Source organism: Cebus imitator, unplaced genomic scaffold (genome assembly GCF_001604975.1).
Source record: "Cebus imitator isolate Cc_AM_T3 unplaced genomic scaffold, Cebus_imitator-1.0 Scaffold260, whole genome shotgun sequence".
Taxonomy (NCBI): Eukaryota; Metazoa; Chordata; class Mammalia; order Primates; family Cebidae; genus Cebus; species Cebus imitator.
The window spans coordinates 3,148,584-3,173,409 of NW_016107575.1; the positions used below are offsets into that span (position 1 = coordinate 3,148,584).

The 24,826-nt window shown below is 41.0% G+C and overlaps 1 protein-coding gene across 1 annotated transcript in view; it reads left to right on the forward strand.

The window, feature by feature from the left end:
• The window catches only part of MGAM (maltase-glucoamylase), a gene marked incomplete at its 3' end in the record, with an annotated part of 76,465 nt that extends 51,676 nt beyond the window's left edge, over positions 1 to 24,789 (forward strand). Inside the window, exons 20-36 of the mRNA XM_017499781.2 lie at positions 993 to 1,049; positions 1,908 to 2,032; positions 4,329 to 4,417; positions 6,487 to 6,536; positions 6,942 to 7,109; positions 8,303 to 8,455; positions 10,617 to 10,817; positions 12,611 to 12,765; positions 13,874 to 14,042; positions 14,306 to 14,402; positions 15,121 to 15,233; positions 16,726 to 16,851; positions 18,001 to 18,129; positions 18,376 to 18,486; positions 18,815 to 18,877; positions 23,782 to 23,916; positions 24,702 to 24,789. Of these exons, the coding sequence (XP_017355270.2) occupies positions 993 to 1,049; positions 1,908 to 2,032; positions 4,329 to 4,417; positions 6,487 to 6,536; positions 6,942 to 7,109; positions 8,303 to 8,455; positions 10,617 to 10,817; positions 12,611 to 12,765; positions 13,874 to 14,042; positions 14,306 to 14,402; positions 15,121 to 15,233; positions 16,726 to 16,851; positions 18,001 to 18,129; positions 18,376 to 18,486; positions 18,815 to 18,877; positions 23,782 to 23,916; positions 24,702 to 24,789 (2,029 nt within the window). The remainder of the gene's footprint in view (positions 1 to 992; positions 1,050 to 1,907; positions 2,033 to 4,328; positions 4,418 to 6,486; positions 6,537 to 6,941; positions 7,110 to 8,302; positions 8,456 to 10,616; positions 10,818 to 12,610; positions 12,766 to 13,873; positions 14,043 to 14,305; positions 14,403 to 15,120; positions 15,234 to 16,725; positions 16,852 to 18,000; positions 18,130 to 18,375; positions 18,487 to 18,814; positions 18,878 to 23,781; positions 23,917 to 24,701) is intronic.
• Between the last annotated feature and the right edge of the window lie 37 nt (positions 24,790 to 24,826).

Genomic DNA, 24,826 nt, shown 5'->3' on the forward strand with positions numbered 1-24,826 from the left:
TTGTGACAGAGTCTTACTTTGCTGCCCAGGCTGGAGTACAGTGGCACAATCCTGGCTCACTGCAACCTCCGCCTCCCAGGTTCTTGCAATTCTTGTGCCTCAGCCTCCCGAGTAGCTGGGATTACAGGTGCCCCCACCACACCAGCTAATTTTGTATCTTTTGTAGAGGTGAGGTTTCACCATGTTAGCTAGGCTGGTCTCAAACTCCCAACCTCAGGTGATCTGCCTGCCTTGGCCTCCAAAGTGCTGGGATTACAGGCATGAGCCACCACGCCCGGCCACCACACACTTTTAAACAACCAAATCTTACGAGAATTCACTCACTCTCATGAGGACAGAACCAAGGGAATGGTGCAAACTGTTCATAAGAAATCCTCCCTCGTGATCCAGTCACCTCCCTCCAGGCCCCACCTCCAACGCTGGGGATTACATTTCAGTGTGAGATTTGGACAGAGACAAACATCCAAACTATATCAGGAGTGGTCCTATTTGTTGTCAGATTCTCATAGCAGATCCTGACTTGCTCTATGACCTAGAAGCAGGATGGAGCAGTGACCCAGCACTCACTCTAAAGTCAAGCTGACCAGGATGTGATTGTTTTTTCTCTGCCACTTTGAGCCTGTGTGATCTGGGGTGATTATTGTGCTGACTTCTCATCTGTAGAGATGTAACAATAATAATAATAATAGTACCTATCATTTGGGAATGTTGGGAAAATTAAATGAGGTAATCATATAAAACTGGAATGTTTATCACCATACATGTTTTATTATTATTATTATTTCTAATGTGGTTACCTTTGGGATTTCTCTCTGAGTTGCCAAGTTATAGCTTCTATTATTTGTATTAGAGGAGAGGCAGAAGAAAGGATTAATAACAGAGAAAGGAAAGGGCATTCCCACCCTCTCCATATATGATTAAGAAGTTCCCTAGAGAATAAAATGAAATCTGTTTTATTTCCCTCAGGGGACACTATATTGTTTTAATTTCAGGGTGTGGAGAAAGTGACGGCATATGTGCCTGATGCTGTCTGGTATGACTATGAAACGGTAAGTAGCTTTGACTTTTCTTCTACTACTTAAGACTGCAGCATAGACAAGCGACCTATCTGGAGAGAGAGAAATCATCTACAGGCTGAGGAGTATTTTTGTAGTGTTTTCTGTAATTTCATAGCAGAACCGGGATATAAAGTTAACCTAAACCCCTAACATCTGTCATGATGAAATGTGAAAAAATACCTTCATATACTTTATTCTACAATAATTTAGAGACTGACATAGTATCTCTTTTTTTGTTGTCTGTTTGAGATAGAGTTTCGCCCTTTTTGCCCAGGCTGGAGTGCAATGGTGCAATCTCGACCCACCGCAACCTCTGCCTCCCCGGTTCAAGCAATTCTCCTACCTCAGCCTCCCGAGTAGCTAGGACTACGGGCATGCACCACCAAGCCAGGCTAATTTTGTATTTTTAGTAGAGACAGGGTTTCTCCATGTTGGTCAGACTGGTCTTGAACTCTTGACCTCAGGTGATCTGCCCGCCTCGGCCTCCCAAAGTGCTGGGATTATAGGCGTGAGCCACTGCACCTAGCCCATAGTATCTCTTAAATGAATATTGGAGGAACTGATGGACAATGTGAGCTTCATCAGGAATCACATTACTTGTTTAGAACTATTGGTTTATGTCATTTATGGCAAATAGCCTCAGCACGGCATAAATGTTCTCTCAAACCCCCAACTGATGGCAGAAAATGTTGTTCCTGATTTTTTCACTTCTCTTGTTTGATCGCCTGGCTAGACAGTAATTCAGCTAATTGGAAAGAGGAGAGAGCTGTGGATCACTTGGCATGTAGATAATCAGTGAAGGACTATGTGCTGTCATGCCACTGTGTTTGATTTATCTGCATGCATCAGGGGGGCCAAGTGAGATGGAGGAAGCAAAAAGTCGAGATGGAGCTTCCTGGAGACAAAATTGGACTTCACCTTCGAGGAGGCTACATCTTCCCCACACAGCAGCCAAATACAACCACTCTGGCCAGGTATAGCATGGCTGGAGTGTCCTTTAAGGAGGATGCTGACAAAACCAGTCATTTCTGTCCCCATGTGTTGACCAAGCACCATGATGCTGAAACACCATGTGGAGTTTGGGGAGGAAGGGTACCGGGGTATGTGTGAAGGAGGAGGAGTGGGGTGTCCTCTAAATCTGTTCTTGAACTTCCCACAACCTCTGTTCAAGAAGCTGTTGATTTAGAGCTGTATCCAGATAGATTTTGAAAGACTGTAGTTTATTTACTTCCTTAAACCCTTTGAATTTCTTTTTGGAACACGCTAATAGCCATGTGATCAGCCTTCTTGGTTTGCCCAGGACTGTTGCAGTTTTAGCACCAAAAGTCTCCCATCTTGGGTTGCTTCTCAATTCTGGGCAAACCATGTCAGTTGATCCCTCTATCTGCATTGGCCACATAGCCTATCCATATTTCTCTGCTTTTAACTCACTCTTTCTTATTTCTAGAGGGTCAGGATTCACTTTCCACCCTCCTAGAAATCTCAGCTTCCTATTTCTTTTCTCCTACTAAGATTTCTTTCTTGTGATTCAAAATTTGATTCAAAAGTTACCTCCTGCAAACCTCAAATCTCCATGTCACTGAATTTTCCTTTATACTCAATTGATTCCAACATTCTAGATTCCATCTGTATGGAAGAGGTGTACATTTATATCTTCATGCCTTTGAAAGTATTAGCCTATTTGTCTTTAATAGACTAGGAGTTCTTTGGAAGCCAGATGCCTGTCTTTTCTTTTGAACCTCTCTTACTGCTTTAATTTTCCAAATTGTAGACTTTTTACGATACTAATGGAAAATATTCCTAAATCCAATACTATTTGGCTTCCTTTTTCTAACTGTTCACCTTCAAGCTGTTCTGCACACTAATACCAAATTTATTTTTTCCAAAATGAAAATCTCAACTGGTTGCTCCCAGGCTTGAAGTCCAAACTCTTTCAATAATAGGGTATTCAAAGCCAATCACAACCTGGTTCCACATTACCTTGACAACTCTATATTTCCTGCCACACTTTCATGTACGTACAGACCAGCCATGCCAAAAAACTTGCTATTTCCCAAACATACCTATGTATTTTACTGCATTTGAGATTTTGCGCTTCTTCTTTTCAACATTCTTTGCCTGGTACAGTCTTAATGATCCAAATCGAACTTACATTTTATCAGCAGGAAATCTTTCTTTAATCTTCCAGCAGAGGAAACACTGCCACTTCCAAGTTTCTAGTCGTTTTTCATATATATGTATTTATTTATCAGGCAGATAATATATGTATGTATTTGCTCCTTAGATGATTTTCTCTTTCTTCTTTAATACTATTAGCATTTCAATCATAGTTATATATTCTGTGCTTGAAAATTGTATTATCTGAAGTGTTTAGGTAAATCTAAGTCTATTGTTAGCTGTCTTTGCTGACTTACTTTTATGTTGACATATTACCTTGTGTGCTTGGTGATCTTTTGTTTTTAAGCTGTGATACCTTATAAATGTGGGTCTAATTCCTCCAGAGATGATTTGCCTTCTTCTCTGTTTGCGAGCAAGGAATTACTTCCAACTGGCATCATGTTAGTTTCCTTCAAGGATCCGGGAAACTGGGAGGTTGCCTAGAGGAGTGACAGAGTGAGGAGAGATTCCAAATGAAAATTGCTGTCTCCCTCCCCTTCTTCCTCTATGTCCATCTATTTTACCATGTCTTTGAGAAATGTTTTGTGTTTCCTATTCTAAATTATAAAGTAGATAATTAGAATGATTTGTTTTTCTTTTAAAACAAACTAATAACCAATAATCAGATCAGTTACCATTAAATAGATGGATCTTATTGTATGTTGTTGTTTTCTGAGTATGAAAACAACATACTCCTTAGGCAGGCTAAAACGTATCTTCCTCACAGCACTGGACACTTCTCCCGAGGGTATCATTGCTAAAGTGACCTGACTGAACCAGTTATTGCCTAAGATTTCTTTCTTTTCTCATACCCTGTGTTCTAAATAGTAGTTGCAGAAGTAGCTTTCATTTGCACAATTTCAGTGACTCTGGTGCTTGAATTCTTGCCTCCAACATAGATGTTATTGCTATTGTTTAGGATATTTCTACCTCCTGTGACACTGTTGATATTAAAGATAGATGCTTCTGTCAATTTTGTGTTTGTAACTGAAGAAAACAGAACCATCTGCTGCTAGTAACTTCTCCAATTTGAAATTTGATGGAAACATTCTCAGCTCAGTTGGCAAAATTCTCTGACTCCTGTTTTTGTCTCTTGAATCTCATTTCCCACAGCCGAAAGAACCCTCTTGGTCTTATCATTGCCCTAGATGAGAACAAAGAAGCAAAAGGAGAACTTTTCTGGGATGATGGGGAAATGAAGGGTGAGCACTGTTATGATAATGTTGCATTTTTAAAGCCAGCACCTGTGACTTATGGTCCTTCACTCCTGCTAGTCATTCAGCTTTGGGAGAAATCTCACCAGATACAGTAGCAAGAGTCACTTAAGTCCTTCGTTTCTGGTTGCATGGTTCAGAGGTAGAGGTAGATGAACTACAAAAGAAAGAAAAATACATTTCTATTTGTGACAATTCTCCCATTGGCCAGTGATATCTATAATAGGCTCTCATTTTATTGTCAATGGGTGCTCAGAAGAGATGGTTTCAAGACTGTTCCTGTAAGTCAATGTTAATGTCTTCCTCTCCAAATTCTTATGAGCAAATGTTGATGAGGTAAAAATCATAGACCTGCCATAGAGGCAGTGAGAATATACTGTTCTGGTGTGTGCTCATCTAGCCATACTTTTTAGCCTATTCATGGCTCCTGTGCTTCAAGTTTAGGAAATACCTGTGCTTCAAGTTTAGGAAATAGACTCCCTTGAGACACATGCCTGGAAAGCCCTTGGGAGGGAACCTTTTCAATGCTCCAGTAGGAAAGAGAAGGAAAAACAATGGCTTGACCTTGGAGATTCTTGTCAATCTAATCCAATACATAGATTTAAAATTTTATTTATTTATTTAATTGTAAAATATTTAATTGGAAAATAAAGATGAAATTTATTCAAAGTGAACAAAGTGAGGATTTAATATATATATAGTCATAGTATAATGATTACCACAGCTATTTTAATGAACACATCCATCACCACCCATACTGTAGACTGGATCCTCAGACCTTTTTTGTCTAATAACTAAAGGTTTGTACCCTTGACCATCATTTCCTGATTTCCCCCACCCTCAGGTTCTAAGAACCACTGTTATACTGCCTGCTTCTATGAACTCAACTTTTTTAGATTCCACATATAAGTGAGACCATGCAGTATTCGACTTTCTGTTTCTGGTTTATTTCACTTAGTATAATGTCCTCCAGATTCATCCATGCTGTTGCAAATGGCCAAATTTTCTTTCTTTTTTTTTCATGGCCGAATAATACTTTGTTGTATATATGTATCATAATTTCTTTATTCATCCATTGATGGACACTTAGGTTGTTTTCATATCTTGGCTACTGTGAAAAATAAAATTAAAAACTTAAATGTAAGGGCTGAAATTGTAAAGCTTCTAAAAGAAAACAGGTAAAAAACCTCCTTGACATTTTAGTCTTGGCAGTGACTTTTTGGATATGATACCAAAAGCAAAGGCAAAATACCAAAAAATAAACAAGCATGGCTACATCAAACCAAAAGACTTCTGCATAGCAAAATAAACAATCAACAAAGTGAAAACGCAAACTAAGGAATGAATAATAATGTTTGCAAACCACCTATCTGAGAAGAGATTAATATAAAAAATATATAAGGAACCCATGTAACTCAGTAGCAAAAGATCAAATGACCCAATTAAAAACAGCGTGAAGGAATTGAACAGATATTTTTCCAAGGAAGACATTCAAGTGACTAAATGGTATGAGAAAAGATGCTCAACGTCAGTGAATGACAGAGAATTGCAAACCAAAAATCACAGTGAGATATCACCTCACACCTGTTAGCATGGAAATTATAAAAAAAGACAAGAGATAAGTGCTGGTGAGGATGTGGAGAAAATGGATTTTTTGTCGATTGTTGGTGAGAATGTAAATTGGTACAACCATTATAGAAAATGGTATGGAAGTTCTTCAGAAAATTAAAAGTAGAACTTCTTTACAGTCCATGAAATCCCACTTCTGTGTTTATATCCAGAGGACACAGAATCAGTATCTTTAAGAGATATACTCACTTCCATGTTTATTGCAGCATTATTCACAACATCCGAGATACAGAAACAGTCTAAGTGTACATTGATGAATGAATGAATAAAGAATTGTGATACACATATATAATGTGATATTATTCATCCATAAGGAAAAGGAAGTACTGCCATTGGTGACATCAAGATGTAGCTGAAAGGAGTGGCAGGGTGAAATTTTTTCTGTGGTAGGCAGACCAGAATCTGACTTGTCTTTCTCTCACTTTCAGATACTGTGGCCAATAAAGTGTATCTTTTTTGTGAGTTTTCTGTCACTCAAGTGAGTAGCATGTTTTTATGAATCTTAGGTGTGGGCTTTTGTCTGACCATTAGCTCATCTGTGCTTGTGTATATGCGTGATTATATTTGTAACTCTTTATGCATTATTGGCTATAGGTGAACACATTTGTACGTATGAATTCATGGATGTTTTCAAAAGGAGGCATTAATATAGCAGCTAGTAATTCTAAATTCAGTTTTTAAATGTCTATGTGTTTTCATGATTTTTTAAAATTAGAGGATTATTAAAATAATGCTGTACTTATGAGAACACACTAGTAGAGAAAGCAGAGAGGAATGCAGGGCGATGGGGGGTATCAGGTCTGGAATGAAATGTTGGAGTGACTTGAGAATCTGTGTATTACGGGCATATCTTTGTGCATCCTTAGACTTACTTGTTTTGCAGAACCGCTTGGAGGTGAATATTTCACAATCAACCTACAAGGACCCCAACAATTTAGCATTTAATGAGATTAAAATTCTTGGGACACAGGAACCTAGCAATGTTACAGTGAAACACAATGGTGTCCCAAGTCAGACTTCTCCTACAGTCACTTATGATTCCAATCTGAAGGTAAAAACCATTTTGTTGAGATGGTATATTGAGAATTCTCCATAGCATCATGGTGTTCCTTCTTGCCAAGGTTGCATGGGTTCCTGAAGGACCAGAGCACCTTTGAGTCTTGTTTTGGGGAAGTTAGAGGGCTGGGAAAAAAAATAAGGTACCCAGAGCTAGAATGAGTTGGGTGTTTTCCTTCTTATTCCCTTCTCTGCCTCTCGGTGTTCTGCTCTCTCTAACTGGTTTCACTTCCTTTTCCTAAAAATAGAATAATAATTATGATAAGACACCAGAAGAGCCAAGTTAGGAAAGTGTGGAACAGCCTTACATTATTAAACTGTTTATTTTTATGGCTAGCATAGATAAGATTCAGTTTTCAAAAATGACTAGTTTGGATAGGAAACTTGTGGTCAGATTTTGGAGGGTCTTAGGTACCAACTTGATTTAATTCTTAAAGAGTCTCATATTGATCCTTGAATGAAGGCTGCGCTGCTGTTTTTGAATGTTTTTGGGGAGTGGGAGTGGGGGTTGGGAACTAGTAGAACAGCGAAGAACAAGTTGGATTATACTGGGAGGAGATTGGGAGGAGGATGATAACCTTTAGGATGTGATCTTATTACTCCAGACAAATGAGAACTTTACCTTGGGAAGTGCAAAATATTTCATTTGGCCCACAAATATATATTAACTACTATGTACCAATTAAAATTAAAAAATAATTTGTCAAACATTAATATAGGCATGATAAGCAAGTCATATGATTCTTATTGGTGTGTTCTTTCTACCACTCCACGCCAATGGGGGATGCTTGTGTGGGGACTGGAGAGCTAGAGGATCAGCCCACTTTGGGAAAACATCATATATCATGCTAAAAAGGAATTGCAGAACAGAGCCTTCGGACAAAACACAGAGGGCTAAGGGGAGTCAGGGTAGAAAAGAATAAGGGATGATCATGACAGGTTTTATTTGACCAAATTGTTTTCATTATGCTGTGTACAAGATTCTGCTAAGGAGGAGACGTTTGCCCTGTTTCTGCTAAATAGATTCCCCCACTGTACAGCTCTATTCTTATAAGCTAAAGTCATATATTGGTCGGATGGTTGAAAGTCTCGTCTGAATTCTATTCCCCCCCCCAAAAAAAAGGTCTCAGATCTTGCAAGGCCTTTCTCCTAAAGATGAATTTCCTTGTGATTCCCGCATTCCTACAGGTTGCCATTATCACAGACATCAATCTTGTCCTGGGAGAAGCATACACAGTGGAGTGGGACATAAAAATAAGGGACGAAGAAAAAATAGACTGTTACCCTGATGAGAATGGTGCTTCTGCAGAAAACTGCGCTGCCCGTGGCTGCATCTGGGAGGTAACCTTGCTGATGGGGTTCATGCACATGAAAATCTCCACACCTAATCTGTCCTTTTTTAAGCATAGCCCTGGTACTTACCTAACTACTTAAAATTCCCAGAAAGAAAGGACTTCCAAAGGGACCTGATCTGGATGTGAAGAGTAGTTGGGGACATGTGTGAAACTTTTTTTTTTTTTTTTTTNCTGAAGGTAAAAACCATTTTGTTGAGATGGTATATTGAGAATCCTCCATAGCATCATGGTGTTCTTTCTTGCCAAGGTTGCATGGGTTCCTGAAGGACCAGAGCACCTTTGAGTCTTGTTATGGGGAAGTTAGAGGGCTGGGAAAAAAAATAAGGTACCCAGAGCTAGAATGAGTTGGGTGTTTTCCTTTCTATTCCCTTCTCTGCCTCTCAGTGTTCTGCTCTCTCTAACTGGTTTCACTTCCATTTCCCAAAAATAGAATAATAATTATGATAAGACACAAGAAGAGCCAAGTTAGGAAAGTGTGGAACAGCCTTACATTATTAAACTGTTTATTTTGTATGACTAGCATAGCTAAGATTCAGTTTTCAAAAACGACTAGTTTGGATAGGAAACTTGTGATCAGATTTTGGAGGGTCTTAGGTACCAACTTGATTTAATTCTTAAAGAGTCTCATATTGATCCTTGAATGTAGGCTGTGCTGCTGTTTGTGAGCACTGTTGGGAATGAGAGTGGGGGTTGGAGACTAGTTAAACAGGGAAGTACAAGATGGTTTAGACTGGTAGGAGACTGGGAGAAGGATGATAATCTTTAGATTGCGATTTTAGAGTGCGATTTTATTACTCCAGAGAAGTGATAACTTTAAATTGAGAAGTGGTGTTTAAAGATGCGTCAATGATAAATAGAAAAATATTAAATATTTGAATTAATAGGATTCAAAGAAGGTTTCAAATTTGGAGCCTTTGGGCTCAGAGAAATGAGGAGCCTGGGATGTTAGAAATGGAAAAAAATATAATGATATTTTTTAACTTATCAGTTTTGCTGTTGTTAAAATTGAAACCCAAATAAATGAAATATAATACCCAATTTACCCTGATGTGATTATTATGCATTGTATGCTTGAATCAAAATATTTCATATACCCCATAAATATATATACCTACTATATACACATTAAAATTAAAAAATAAAAAAAAGAAATTATTTGTTCAACATTCTAAAGAAATGTGGGCCTGATAACAAGGTCATGTGATTCTTCTTGCTGTGTTCGTTCTACCATTCCAGGCTAATGGGGGATACTGGTTTGGGGGTTGAAGATCAAGAGGATCAGCTCACTTTGGGATGACACCATATGTCATGCTAAAGAGGAAGTGCAAAAGAGAGCCTTCCTGACAGGATTCAGAGGGCTAAGAGGAGTCAGGGTAGAAAAGAATAAGGAATGATCATGACAGGTTCTATTTGACCTAACTGTTTTCATCATGCTGTGTATAAGATTCTGCTAGAGTGGAGACGTTTGCCCTGTTGCTGCTAAATAGATTCCCACACTGTAAAGTTCCCTTCTTGTAAGCTCAAGTCATGTGTTGCTTGGATGTTTGAAAGTCTCATCTAATTTCTATTTTTTTTTTCTTAAAATATAAGTCTCGGATCTTGCAAGGCCTTTCTCCTAAAGATGAATTTCCTTGTGATTCCCGCATTCCTACAGGTTGCCATTATCACAGACATCAATCTTGTCCTGGGAGAAGCATACACAGTGGAGTGGGACATAAAAATAAGGGACGAAGAAAAAATAGACTGTTACCCTGATGAGAATGGTGCTTCTGCAGAAAACTGCACTGCCCGTGGCTGCATCTGGGAGGTAACCTTGCTGATGGGGTTCATGCACATGAAATCTCCACACCTAATCTGTAGTTTCATAAGCATAGCACTGTTACTTACATAATTACTTAAAATGCATACAAAGAAAGGACTTTCAAAGGGACCTGCTCTGAATGTGACAAGTAGGTGGAGACATGTGTAAGACTTTTAAAAAAAAATATTTTGCTTGGAGACCAGGAATTTAAATTTATGCTATTGCCAAATTGTAAGTGATAGGGTGGCTTTATTGCCCTATAAAATGACTTTTGTAATGCTGTTTAGATTAGAGAACTTTCAGACCACATACTGTGCTGATCTATGACTTTGGCCTCACTTTTCAGGCATCCAATTCTTCTGGAGTCCCGTTTTGCTATTTTGTCAATGATCTATATTCTGTCAATGATGTTCAATATAATTCACATGGAGCCACAGCTGACATCTCCTTAAAATCTTCTGTTTATGCCACTGCCTTCCCTTCCACACCCGTGAACTCCCTTCACCTGGATGTAACTTACCATAAGAATGACATTCTGCAGTTCAAGGTAAACACAGTACATGAATCAGGGACTGATTAGACCCTTTCCAGTTCTACTAACTTTTGCTGGCTAAGGTCACAGAACCCTAAAATAAATTAATCCTGCTGCAATACCCTAGACTATTATCCAAAAAGCATTGAGAAATCATTGAGGGAACAATGAGACCTGTCGTAATTTTTGTTTGGAAAAGATTACTGTGGCTACTGTTAGGAAAATGTTTGGGAGAGCAAGAGTTGGTATGGAGAGACAAGTCGGGAGGCTACCAGTGGAGTAGGTCAGATAAGGGATTCGGTCTGGACTAGACACTGGAACGAAGGTGGGGAACAGTGGACCTGTGTGAGGTTGAGAAAGTTGGGTTGCAGCATCTGGTTCTTGATTGCAAGCAGGTGACAAGGGAGAGGGGAACATCAAGATTGACGACTCTGTCGTAGCTTGCATCTTAATATGGATGGTGCTGACATCAACCAGAATGGGAATACTGAAAAGGGTTGTGCTTGATCAATGTAAGATGATGTGTTCAGTTCGGGATACTGAATTCGAGATATCTGTAAAGTATCAACAATGTGCATGGATTTAATTCCTTTCCAGGATTTAATTACATTTAAGGACTGGAGATGGACTAGCTGTTATGTCTATTTCTCTATTAAACTAAGCTTCTCAAGGACAGGAATGTGCCCTTTCCTTTTTATGCTTCTGTGCCCTTTCCTTTTGTGTGAGACAGAGCCTGGCAGTTAGCACTGTAATGTTATTGACAGAGTCAGTCAAAGTGATCAGGACATTGTCACATGGCCTGAAAGGTTCTTTACAATCTGACATCAGCCCGAATTCTGAGTACCTGTACATCCTCGAATGCAGGGATGACGCTATTGTATCTTTCTATCCTCATCATGGCACCAGTATGTTGTAGGCACCTAATGGGTTTGAAGTGAATGAACTTCCTTGGCATTCTAGCCTTAACCATTTCCTACTCTACCTCTTGAGCATAGAGTAGCTCTTTCCAAAACATTTGCCTCTTTCTGGCCCACTTTAGCACTCTCTGTGTTTGTGGTTGTTATTCTTCACCAGAATGACTTGATCTCCTTTCTTTGTTTGGTTCATGACTGCCATGCTTCTAAGACTCAGTCTGTATTTCTCCCGTCACACCGTCTCTGTCTCCCAGAAATAATGTTAGGCATTTCCTTCCCTAGAATCTCATAGCACTTCTACATAGCCCTTCCTTAGGACACATCACCCAGGTGTTGTGCTCTGATCTCTTTCACTTCTCATTAGCATGTGAATTTTGTAAAAGCATAATATTGCAGTATTCACCTCATGTCCCTGTTGTCTAGTAGTGTCAGGCAGGGATGTAGCAGGTACTCATGAATCAGTTTAGATACCACTTTCAGCAAGAACATTATGATTACTTTAATCAAATAGATTTTATTTTTGGGAGACAGGTTTTTTTTTCAATTCAGAAAAGTTTTCAGGTATTTATATATACTTATATACCCACACAGAGTAACAAATAACATATTCTTAAATATTACACTGATTACAGAATGATTTTCCAAGTTAGGACCAGTGTCCCATTGAGTACATTATGATAATAGAGGCCTTACTAATGAGATATGACAGACTCAGAGAAAAATGTTAAGTCTGAAATTGTTATTTGACATATTAATTACATCTCAGGTATCATGAACTTAAAGAAGACAGAAACATAGCATCTAAACTTTTTGTCCAAAAATAAAAAATGTTCTGCCAAGGGTATAGGTTTCAAGAGTACTATATTTGCCTAACATCTATTTCATCTGGCCTAGATTTATGATCCCAATAACAATCGGTATGAAGTCCCAGTCCCTCTGAACATACCCAGGATTCCATCCAGCAGCCCCGAGGGTCAACTCTATGACGTCCTCATTAAGAAGAATCCATTTGGGATTGAAATTCGCCGGAAGAGTACGGGCACTATAATGTGAGTGGCCTCTAGTGTGACTCAGAGTTGATGGCTACCTGTACATTCACTGTCAGGTCCATTGTCTTTGGAGATGTCCTGTTTCAAAGTGTCACATCGTCCACTTCCAGATCCATGAATGAGTTGTTTCCTTTAGACCTGTTCTTATGGGAAATCTTTAGCATTCTGGATATAATTACTGAGGCGGTTGAGTGTGCCTGAGGATTCATCTAACAAATGTTTATGGGGTGCCTTCTCTAGGTTACGGGCTGCTCCTTATAGACAGCTGAGGTTTCTTTTCTCATGACAAAAACATAAGAAGTAAATAACAAAGGTAATTTAATTACAGTGTAGAAAGCAGGTTGGGAGAATGATAACTGCTGTGTAGGTGAAAGAGCAGGGTAATTGAGAGTTATGATGTGGTTACGGCTTCTGATATTGTAATCAGAGTAGATCTTGCTGAGAGGGTGACATTGTAATAGGACCTGGATGAGAAGGAGCCACCCATATAAGACAGGGAGAAGGGAAAGAGCACCTTTAGACAGAGGGACTAGGAAGTAGATAGGCCATGAGATGAGCATGCTGGCATTCTAAGGAATAGAAGAAGTCTTGTATGGATGGAGCAGTGCACAAATAAGCGGGTGAGTGCTGGGAGATGAAGCTGTGATGCAAGGTAGTTTTCAGATCAGGGGCAGCCTGGAAGACTTCATAAGATGTTTTCAGGCGAAAACGTGGAAGAAGTGCAAACAGGGAGGACATGAGGTGAGATCCTTGTAGGAATATCACTTTGAGTGCTATGAACAAAATACACTGAGGGGTGCAAGAGTGGAAGGGGGTGTTGGTGTGGAGTGGTCGCACCTGACATTTATATTGTGAGGAGTGCCTGGATTTGTATCGTGGAGAACACTGAAAGGAGGCAGTGATAGAGGGAAACAGAAGAATGAAGAATAACTTCTGGGCTTTTAGTGAGGATATCTATGATATTTTAATCAAATTGAGTTTATATTTTGTTTTGGAGATGAAACAGGTTTTGGGTAGGAATCAAACATTCTGCTGTCCTTGAAAAGTCAGCTCTAGAAGCAGAGAGAAAAGCCCATTTTCTTTTTCAAATCTGCCTTTTGTGTTGCAGTTGGGACTCTCAGCTCCTTGGCTTCACCTTCAATGACATGTTTATCCGCATCTCCGCCCGCCTTCCCTCCAAGTACCTCTATGGCTTTGGGGAAACTGAGCACACGTCCTACAGGAGAGACTTGAATTGGCACACGTGGGGGATGTTCTCCCGAGACCAGCCCCCAGGGGTAAGGACAGAGCGTTTGGGTTCTGTGTCTCTGCTTTTCTCCACCTCCGCTGAGCATGTTTTGGGGTTCATCTTCCCAAACTCCACTTGGTCGTCAGATTCTGCTTTTAGACGAGTGGGCCAATTCTCAGGCTTCTTTGTTTCCTGTGTTTATTTATTTCCTGGAGAAAACGAGACCCATCTTAGCAAGCACAGTTTTGTTGAGTTTCATTCTCAGGCGTAATGCCTTTTAAACTCCTACTGCTTCTCTCCATGACTCCCCAGTACAAGAAGAATTCCTATGGTGTCCACCCCTACTACATGGGACTGGAGGAGGACGGCAGTGCCCATGGAGTGCTCCTGCTGAACAGCAATGCCATGGGTAAGGCCATCTAGCACTTTTCTTATTTTGGGGGGTAAAAGTCATTCTTGAGTCAATTTAGAATGGGTTTGGCCTAACAGACTTTTGAAGTGAAAATTTTCATTTTACAGGCATTGTTTTTTATTTTTCGTGCATTTAACCTTTCTGTTTATTTCAGTCTAATGTCATGTGATAAGAAGATTTAACACAACTCTCATTTTGGCAAACATTACATAAAAAGGGTTAGTAACACCAAGTGTGTCCCAAATATCTTGGAGGTGGGAGCCAGTTACATAATTCGAATGAGGGTACAACTATGGGTCAGAGAAATTAGTCTGGGGGTATAAGAGTGTATGGTTTGTTGAAAAATTACCTATCAGATACGATGCTCACTATCTGGATAATGGGATCCCTACCCTAAAATTTAGCATTGTGCAATATTCTCATGTAACAAACCTGCATGTGTATCTCCTTATCTAAAATAAAAGTTGAAATGTAAGAATAATAAATTTAGAAGTAGAAAGACAAACATAAAGCACACCAAAGGGAAACAAACCCAGGAATGGGAACTGTAGACTTCCACTTAACTTCTTCAGTTCTGTGTGTGTATGATGAAAAATGCCCCATCTTACCACTCTGTGATAGGCAGGGTACAGGAAAATGGAGAAGGTGTAGATTTCAGATACAATTCCTAACCTGGAAGGTTTCCAGCTGTGTTAGCATTTTTCTTCATTTTCAGATGTGACGTTCCAGCCCCTGCCTGCCTTGACATATCGTACCACAGGGGGAGTTCTGGACTTTTATGTGTTCTTGGGGCCAACTCCAGAGCTTGTCACCCAGCAGTACACTGAGGTAGGGGGAAATCCAATAGTTTATCAAGTACTTATACAGCACAGTCTGTGTACCAGAGCCCTCATTCTTTCGTATAACTCTCGGATGATAACTGGTCTTTCTTGGAGAGAGATTATAGAGTAAGGAAAAATTGATACATTCTAATGACCATTAAATTGATAGCCTCTGTAAGCACTGCAGAGTAGCAGAAGTAATAGTGGTATGAGTAGTGGTGATGGTAGCCATAGTAATGTGGCAGTAGTAATTGTGGTTATGGTGTTGGTGATGGTGATGATGGCAGTAGGGGGTGACAGTGGTGATAGTGATGTGAGAATAGTGATAGTGATGGTTGCAGTAGTGGTAGTGGTGGTGATGGTGAGTATATTGGGGGGTGGTGATGGTGTTGGCGGTTGTGGTGGTAGTCGAGGTGATGGGTGTGTTGCTGTGATGGAGATAGTGGTGGTGATGGTGATGATGGTGGGAGTGGTGATGGTGTTAGTGGTGGTGATGACGGTGGTGGTTGTTATCATGGTGGTAGTGTTGGTGACTGGGTTGGTGTGAGGGGTGTGGTGTTGGTGGTAACGTTTGTGATGATAGTGGTGATGGTTGGGGTGGTGATGGTTGGTGTTTGTGGTAGTGATGGTGATGATGGTTGTGGTGGTAGTGGTGGTGACCGTGGGGTGGTATGAGAAGTGTGGTGTTGGTGGTAGTGGTTGGGATGATAGTGGGCGATGGTTGGGGTGGTGATGGTTGGTGTTTGTGGTATTGATGGTGATGATGGTGGTAGTGGTTATGGTGGTGGTAGTGATAGTGTCTGTGGGTTGGTGTGAGGAGTGTGGTGTTTGTGGTAGTATTTGTGATGATAGTGGTGATGGTGGGGATGCTGGTGGGGCGGTAGTGGGGTGGTGGTGATGATAATGATAATGACCGTGGGGATGTATGATGGTGGCCTGGTGGTGATGGTGAAAATCGTGATGATGGTGGTGGTGACTGAGGTGGCGGTGGCAGCAGCAGCAAATGCTATGTACTGCCTACTGTACATCACTTATTGATTACTTGCTGCACGTTAGAACAGTTCACCCATAATAACTCATTCAGTCCCCATAAAAAAACTACGAGGCAGATACCATTATTTTCCCTTATTTACAGATGAAGAAACTAAAGCACTAAAATGTTACTGAACCTTTGCCTAAGGTCAAACAACTGGCAGGACTGGAGCCTATATGCTAAGCCAGACATTTTACCTCAGATTTCAAGCTTCTTAACCAGTTACCTACAGTGACTTTAGAAATGGAGTGAAATCAGCTTTTCCAGAATTTTAAAGAAGGAGCTCAAGTCTAGCAGAAAGCTTTCTCCAAGAATCCCAGTGGCCCTATATCCTGTCAGATTTGGTCTGGATTTGAATTTGTTAGTTGTCTAGCTTGGGGCCTGGAAAAATATTCTTATTACTTCCTGAAAAACTTCAATCTGGTGTTTCTGTTCTGAGGACGAATGTTTCCTGTCTATTTTCTAGTTGATCGGCCGGCCTGTGATGGTCCCTTACTGGTCTTTGGGCTTCCAGCTGTGTCGCTATGGATACCAGAACGACTCTGAGATCGCCAGCTTGTATGATGAGATGGTGGCCGCCCAGATCCCTTATGTACGTTCTCAGTCATGGCTCTGGAGTTTGAAAACTAGCCCAGTGCCTCTGTGTCTGGGTTCATTTGTCTAATGTTTGTGGGATTCTATAAAGACATAACATTCTTTTTCAGACAATATCACAGTTAGCCTCACCCCAGCATGGTAATACAGTTAAGGGTCCTTGTTTCCATCTTCTAGAGATGGTAGCTCAAGACTCACTGTGATTTGCCAAAGGAAGGGGACATAGGCTGGCCCCAGGCTCTTTCTGCCACCTCATGCTTCCTTCCATTTCTTTGACATGACTTCCAAACCTTAGTCAAAACGTCCTTTGTTCCATAAGAATAAATGATATACCTCAGTTCTTTTACTTAATTCTTGGAAAAAAAAAAAAAAAAAACTAACTGCAAACAGTCAGACCATTGTATATGTGGATATGACATCAGTTCCTGCAGCCCTGGTGCTGTAACTCAGTGTCCCATCATCTCTGAGTTAATCACTGATGGGTGACACAGATCCTGGGATGGGTTTTCAGAGGATGTACATATGGAAATAAGCCTTATCCTTCACTGGCGGATGGGAGGGGAACCAGTTATCAAAGAATTGACCCCATGAACCATAGCATATTTAATTTCATTCTACTTTTCTACTGTTTACAATAGTTCCATTAGCGGTACATAGTGTTTCCATTAGTGGATAGTGAAGTGCAATATTTCATTCTCCAGAATAAGGTTGTGTCTGATCACCCTCAAGATTGGGTATTCCAAAGCTACTATACATTGTTGCTTTGTTTTGTTTTGCAGTAGATTTGCCATCCATGTTGTATTAGCCCTGGGTAGTTAACATAATTTTTTCTAAACATGCACCTCTGATACCAGGGGCAGCCTCTTGGAGGAGGTCATCACAATCACGCCTGATAGTGGCAGTTTACAAAGCACTTTCCAATCCTTGTTAATTTATGTATCCTAAGAAGAGCCATGCTAGAGAGGCATTCTCATCCTATTTGGTACAGACTTAGATTTTTTTTTTTCTAGTTTATCACTGAAAATTTGAAAAATTGAGTGAATTTCCCAGAAGCTATACCAAACACGTGGCAGAGCTGGGTTTTGAAAGCATGTACAAGAAGCTGTCTGAAATACAGCAGCCACTCACTTCCCGTGTCCTCCCGCAGGACGTGCAGTACTCAGACATCGACTACATGGAGCGGCAGCTGGACTTCACCCTCAGCCCCAAGTTTGCTGGGTTTCCAGCTCTGATCAATCGCATGAAGGCTGACGGGATGCGGGTCATCCTCATTCTGGTTAGTCCTGATGTGAATGTGTGCATTCTGTTTGGGAGCAGGTATGGGCTTTGGTGGAGAAAGCTTTGTTTCCATGTTACAAGTAGATACATTGAAGCTCTAGAAGAAACATGTATTTCCCAGGACTCTCAGAAACTCTACAGTTCAGGTAGAAGCTAGGGAGTTCCCTGGAGGAGTTCTCTTTTATTCTGTTTCTCCTCATTCTCTGGCTTTGGTTTTCCCAACTGACTTATGCTTTGATTTCAGGATCCAGCCATTTCTGGCAATGAGACACAGCCCTATCCTGCCTTCACTCGGGGCATGGAGGATGACGTCTTCATCAAATACCCAAATGATGGAGACATTGTCTGGGGAAAGGTATACTCTGAACGACAATCCACTGATCCTTAACCTGAGGGTGGGTCACTGTTAGTGGGTCATATGCCTATCTATGTCATTTTTGGCATTTTCTATTTTGGCTCCGAGGTCAGAAGCTCTCATTTTCTCAATCCATATCTGTTGATACAGTTAATGACTTTTAAAGTAATGTGATGCATTAGGGAATTCACTTTTCTTTTATGTCAATCTTACATGATGATCAAAGTATTATTGCTGCTAGGAACATGGTTTATATAATAATTTCTTAGGAAATACTCTGTAAGGGAACTGTCTAGTGCATTGCTGCTGAACATGTTTCTCTCCACAGGTCTGGCCTGATTTTCCTGATGTTGTTGTGAATGGGTCTCTAGACTGGGACAGTCAAGTGGAGGTAAAAGGGTCTTTGCAGATTTGGGTGGAGTCTGGGTTTCTAGAAAGGGGCAGCCGTACCTGTGATTCTGGACATGCCTGTACCATGAACATGAGCTTGGCAAGGGGGAAACACTTAGGGGATGTTTCTTGGGTGTCAGTCTGTGTGCCCATTACTTTATATGTAGTAATATTTTACTGCCCACTGGGATGTAGATATGTATTATTATACTTGGGATTTAAGACCAGAGAGCTCAAATTACTTGTTCACAGTTTTAGGTGACAGAGTGGTGATTTCAGTTCCAAGGCTGTCACATTCCAAAGACCCAAGAAATTTTCACTGGGGAATACCTCCAAGAAGTGCCATCTTTTCTCTAAACTAGTATACTTATTATTGCTGTGCTGGGCATCCCTTCTAAGCAGTCTTCAGCCTTCGAAGACTGATGAGGTCTGTTCCTTCGTACATATTTTTTCCCCCATGAACAGGTTTCTCCATCTTCACACTTACAAGTCCTCCCCTGAGCCCAGTCCTTCCTTGTGTTTCTCAACTTTGCTTTTACCTCACAGTTTCCAGCCTCATTGTAAAACTTGCTCTTTCCTGGGAACAGTTTTTTGCTTGCAAAGGATCTAGGAAGCCCATGCTTCTGGACCTGAATTTTTTCCAGATTAAGCATTTCTTGCCTGAAAGAATACATGGTTCCTTACTGGTCTACAAAGCCTACAGCCCTGCCCTCTGGCCAAGATGTGTGTCTCCTGAACTGATGCAGCCTGTATGGTTGACTATCCATGGTTGTGGCAGTACCCATAGGCAGGGCTTTCAGGGTGGGGCCGAGGAGCTCCTGGAGAGCAAGTATCTGCCTGACCTCTTGAGCTGTTCTTCAATAATGGTTATTCTTTCTGGGTAGGAATTGTAGCAGGGCCTGTGTAGCCTATGTGACCTCCACAGAAGAGCTGAGCAGACAAGGAAAAGGCTTATTTCTAGGACATCTTCCAGGAATTGAAGGGACGAAGAAGCTGGCCTGTGCAGTCAGCAATGTGGTATATGTTGTAGTGTCTAGGTACTCTGTCAAGATCAAGTATTGATCAGACAAATATCCATATTGTGGAAACAAATCCCAACCGTTGTAAATTCAGGTAGCAGCCACTCAGAAGCCCAGGGTGAAGACCTCTTTTGGGAGTTCTCTCTATGTAATGTAAGATCGTAGTACGTGGACAGAGGTGCAGGAGAAACATTCCAGTCACCAGGAATGTGACTGGCAGGGGTCAGGCCAAATATTCCTGCCTTATCCAGATAAGTTGGTTTTCAGGTCAAATGGTGAGTCCTAAAGGGAAAGGCTGATATTAGACAGAAGCTCACAATGTGGAGTCTGAGGCTGAGGCCTGGGACAGCTCCAATGGGGTAGTGAGCACAGAGGGCACTGCAAGCCAGTGATGCGTAGTTCTCTGGTGTCAGTCTCTGACCTCCTGGATCCCAGAGCAAGTTGGCAGCAGTAGCACTCTTGATTTAAAATGCGACACACTTGGGACCAGGCTGCTTGGCTATTGGACTGTATGCCTTAATTTACTGTCAGTAGATTCAGTAAAACGAAACAAATAAAACAGAAGCTGGGGCACGTTTTGAAGACTTGCAAGAACGAGTCAAACTCAGTTCAAGGCTGTTTTCCATTTGTCTATTATGGAACAAGTATCTAACCTCTATCTGTCTCTCTCCCTCTCTCTCTCTCTCTCTCACTCACTCACTATCCATCTCTCTATTTATCTATCCTCTATCTACCTATTATCTATCTGTGTCTATCATCTATCAATCTGTCTGTCTATCTATCTATCATCTATATCTATCTATCTCTCTATTTATCTCTATGCACTCTGTTTATCTATCTGTCTATCTGTCTATCCACCCATCCATCTATCCCTCCATCCAGACACTGTGTATATGTTTGTCTCTTTATCTATCCGGATACCGTCTCTCTCTCTCTCTCTCTCTCTCTGTCTCTTTATCCATCCATATATTCATCCACCTATTGTATCTATCATTTATCCATCCACTCTATCTGTCTGTCAGTCAGTCTGTCTATCCATCCATCCTGTCCGTCTGCCTGTCTCTCTCTCTAATATATATATATGTATGTATGTATAAACATATATATATTCATCCACCCACCCTATCTATCCAAATCCATCCTCCATCCATCTGTCTCTATATCCATCCTATCTATCTATCTATCTACCTCCATCCATCCTATCTGTCTATCTATCATCTATATCTAGTCATCTACCTCTAGTCATCTACCCACCCTATCTAAATCTATCTATCTACCCAAAATCTATCTCTGTCTATCCATCCATCCATCCACCCACCCTATCTACCTACCCACTCTGTATCTATCTATCTTCTATCTACCCACTCTATCTGTTTATCTTCTATCTGTCTATCCATCCATCCATCCACCCACTCCACGTTCTAACACTATCTATCCATCCATCCATCCATCCATCCATTTATCCCTCCTATCCATCCACCCCATCTATCTATCCACCCTATCTATCTCTCTACCCACCCACTCTAAACTCTAACACTTATCTATTTATGTTCATCTACCCACCATATCAATCCAATCCATCCAATCCATTCTATCTATCTATCTATCTATCTATCTATCTATCTATCTATCTATAGTGTTCAAGGAAAAAGACATAGCTTCCTGTCCTCTAGTCATTTCTAACAGAAAATCACTTGAAGCTTAGTGGTAAACCACCCCACATGGACACAGGAACCTGCCCAGCTAGAGAAGTTCAGGCTCATGGGCTTCCTGGCTTTTATCAGTCCCACAGTTCATCAGCCAGTAGGGGCAACACTGCCATCCTGAGGCCATTTGGAAATCTGAGGGCAGTGTTGTTTATCATAGTGATACCAAGTGGCATTCAGTGGGCAATGGGGAGGGATGGCCATAACTCTGATTGAAGGGAATTCTCCACACAAAATCTCACGTCAAATGCCAGTTGTACTCCTAATGAGAAACACTTCATTAGGGGGTCACAGAATCTGTGAGTTAGCTCATAAGAGATTCTTGGTTATAAGTTTTATGTTGGTGTTTTATGATAGAAAAGTTATCAGTTTTATATTGGTGCAAAGGTAATTGTGGTGTTTGCCATTGAAAGGTATTAAAAATGATGACAAAAACTGCAGTTACCTTTGCACCAACCTAATGTTTATATTGTTAATAGTGAGACCTACACGATGAAGCTGGTGAGGATGAAGCAACTCATGTCCAGGTCTGCTTCACTGAATATAAAACAAACAGCCAAGAAGCCTATGAAAAGCAGATTTCTGAGCCCAAAGCTACAGCGATTTGATTCAATAAGCTGTGGGGGGATCTAGGAATTGCATTTTGTAGCATGCAGTGTGCTACAAAAAGAGTGCTAAGTGGTCCCGAGGCCCAGTGTGTGGGTGGGTGCATCACTGTGTGAAGACTGGAGAAAGTGAAGGCAGAAACCACAAAGGCAACACTTGAATATGGACAGGTGTAAGGCAAGCCAGCACCTTGGAGAATGGCAGAACATTTTTATTGATTGATAGGGGTCATCTGAGCAGTGCTTAGGGAAGTTCATACATCACTGCTGGCCAGGCTCCCCATGTGCATCCCATATGGGATACAATTCTAACTCAGATGTGGCCGGCACTCTAACTCTCCATCGCCCACCCATCCCATTGTTTCTAACCCTGTATGATCTGGAGCTCTCTGTTTCTGGTGAAAGGTTCTCTTTGTCAGGTTTCATGGTTTCTACCTCCATTTCCTAACAACGGGCACCCCTGGCACGGCCCTTAAGATTCTCCATGATGTAACCCACTATCTTCTCACATCCCTGACAGCCAGACCCATGTAGGCTGATCTGTTTCTGTTTTCTTATGTTCCCTTGTTGCCTCTTATCTAGACATATCGATTCCTAATTGCCTTTTGTCTCTTGTGTATAAGAACTGGAGTTCCCCTAGACCTCCCCCACCCTTCTCAACAGAATTCCTTAGCTCTTTAACTCTTACAATGCCATGATTAGCATAGAGGAGGCTATTTACTGAGACATACAGAGGACCGGAATGTACCATAACAAGCAACATGAATATATAAAAATGTATGGATATTTATTTACTGCTTCAAGTGGTGTGAACCCACTGTTAAACACTGGTTATATATTTTGGGTCAGGTTCTAAGCTAAATATAAATATCACTCAGAAGAATATCAAACTAACTTCTTGCTCTCAAAAATCTACTATTGTTAAGAAGTTGTATCTTGAATCCGACTTTCATGTTAAAATGAAAACACTGCTTTTATTATCTGAGGGAAGATGAAAATGAGAGGAAGTTGAAAGCCCTCTTTAAGTCCTCTCAATTTATGTTACACACAGCTGTAGCTTTCATGTGATTCTGAAACTGTAGAGAACACAGATGTGTACTGGGTAGTCCAATATCCTGAAATGTAATCTTATGACTTCCTCCCCTCTCTCAATGGGAATGACATAGGAGGGACTCCTTGGGTGTTTCTTCCCAGCCTATTACCATGCATCTGATGTCTGCAGTCTCTCTGTGGCTTTGTTTCTTTGAGGAGTGCTTAGGAAATGGCAGGATTGACGTTGAGGGTTGGGCATCTAATGCATGAGGTCGTGAGTTCTGGGCGTTGATTGTTATCAACTAGGTTGATATGAAGAGAAGAGTTTTTGGATGTCTTCCAAATGCTAGGGAGGTGTGCAAATAGCACTAATTTCTCTTTTCATTCTACATTTCTCTAATAAACCAGTAACATTATAGGCCCTGTTCAGGACGTCTGTCACCATGTAGTCCAGGTCTTTGTGTGAATTGCATTCTCAGTAAGTGCCTGTTTGCTGTCGAATATATTTGTGTGGGACAAACTAATTATATTTACTTTTTATAGCTGTATCGAGCTTATGTGGCTTTCCCAGACTTTTTCCGTAATTCAACTGCCAAGTGGTGGAAGAGGGAAATAGAAGAACTATACAACAATCCACAGAATCCAGAGAGGAGCTTGAAGTTTGATGGCATATGGATTGTAAGTATGTGTGTGTATGTCTGTGTACCTGTGGCACTTGTGTATCTTTGTGTGCCTAAGTCTATGTACCACTGACCTTCAGTCAAGAGGATAATCATTGTCCAAGGAAGACTTTGGACATGTCAGACACTTCCTCCTCTCAGAGTGGAACAGCCCTCATAGCCTACACACCTTGTACTGGACCTGAAGTTCCTATAAAACCTCTGAGACAATTTACTAGGAATTTCTTGGAACTTTGATTGCCTCACACTCACCCTGAGAGAGGTTTTTGTTATTGTTGTTTTTCAGATGGAGTCTTGCTCTGTCACCCAGGCTAGAGTGTGGTGGCAGGATCTTGGCTTCCTGCAACCTCCGCCTCCTGGGTTAGAGCAATTCTCCTGCCTTGGCCGCCTGAGTAGCTTGGATTACAGACACCCACCACCATGCCCAGCTAATTTTTTTTTATTTTTAATAGAGACAAGTTTTCACCATCTGGCCAAGTTGCTCTCAAACTCTTGAACTTGTGATCCACGCGCCTCGGCCTCCTAAAGTGCTGGGATTACTGGCGTGAGCCACTGCACCTGGCAGAGAGATTTTTTTTTTTTTTTTAATCCTTTAGCCAGTTGTTCTGTAGGGGTGAATTAATCTCTCTAGCCAGTTCTTACCAGGATTTGATGAACATCCCAGGGCTAACATCTACAGGGATTACTGGATGTTGAACAATTAATTCATTGCTTCCTTGTCTCAGAATTGGCAGGATGTAATTTTCTTAAAAAGTGAGGTATATCTGTGTTTGGCATTTCTAGGATATGAATGAACCATCGAGCTTCGTGAATGGGGCAGTTCATCCAGGCTGCAGGGATGCCTCTCTGAACCACCCTCCCTACATGCCACGTAAGAACCCTTGGCCTCCTTGATTGGCAGAGCCACA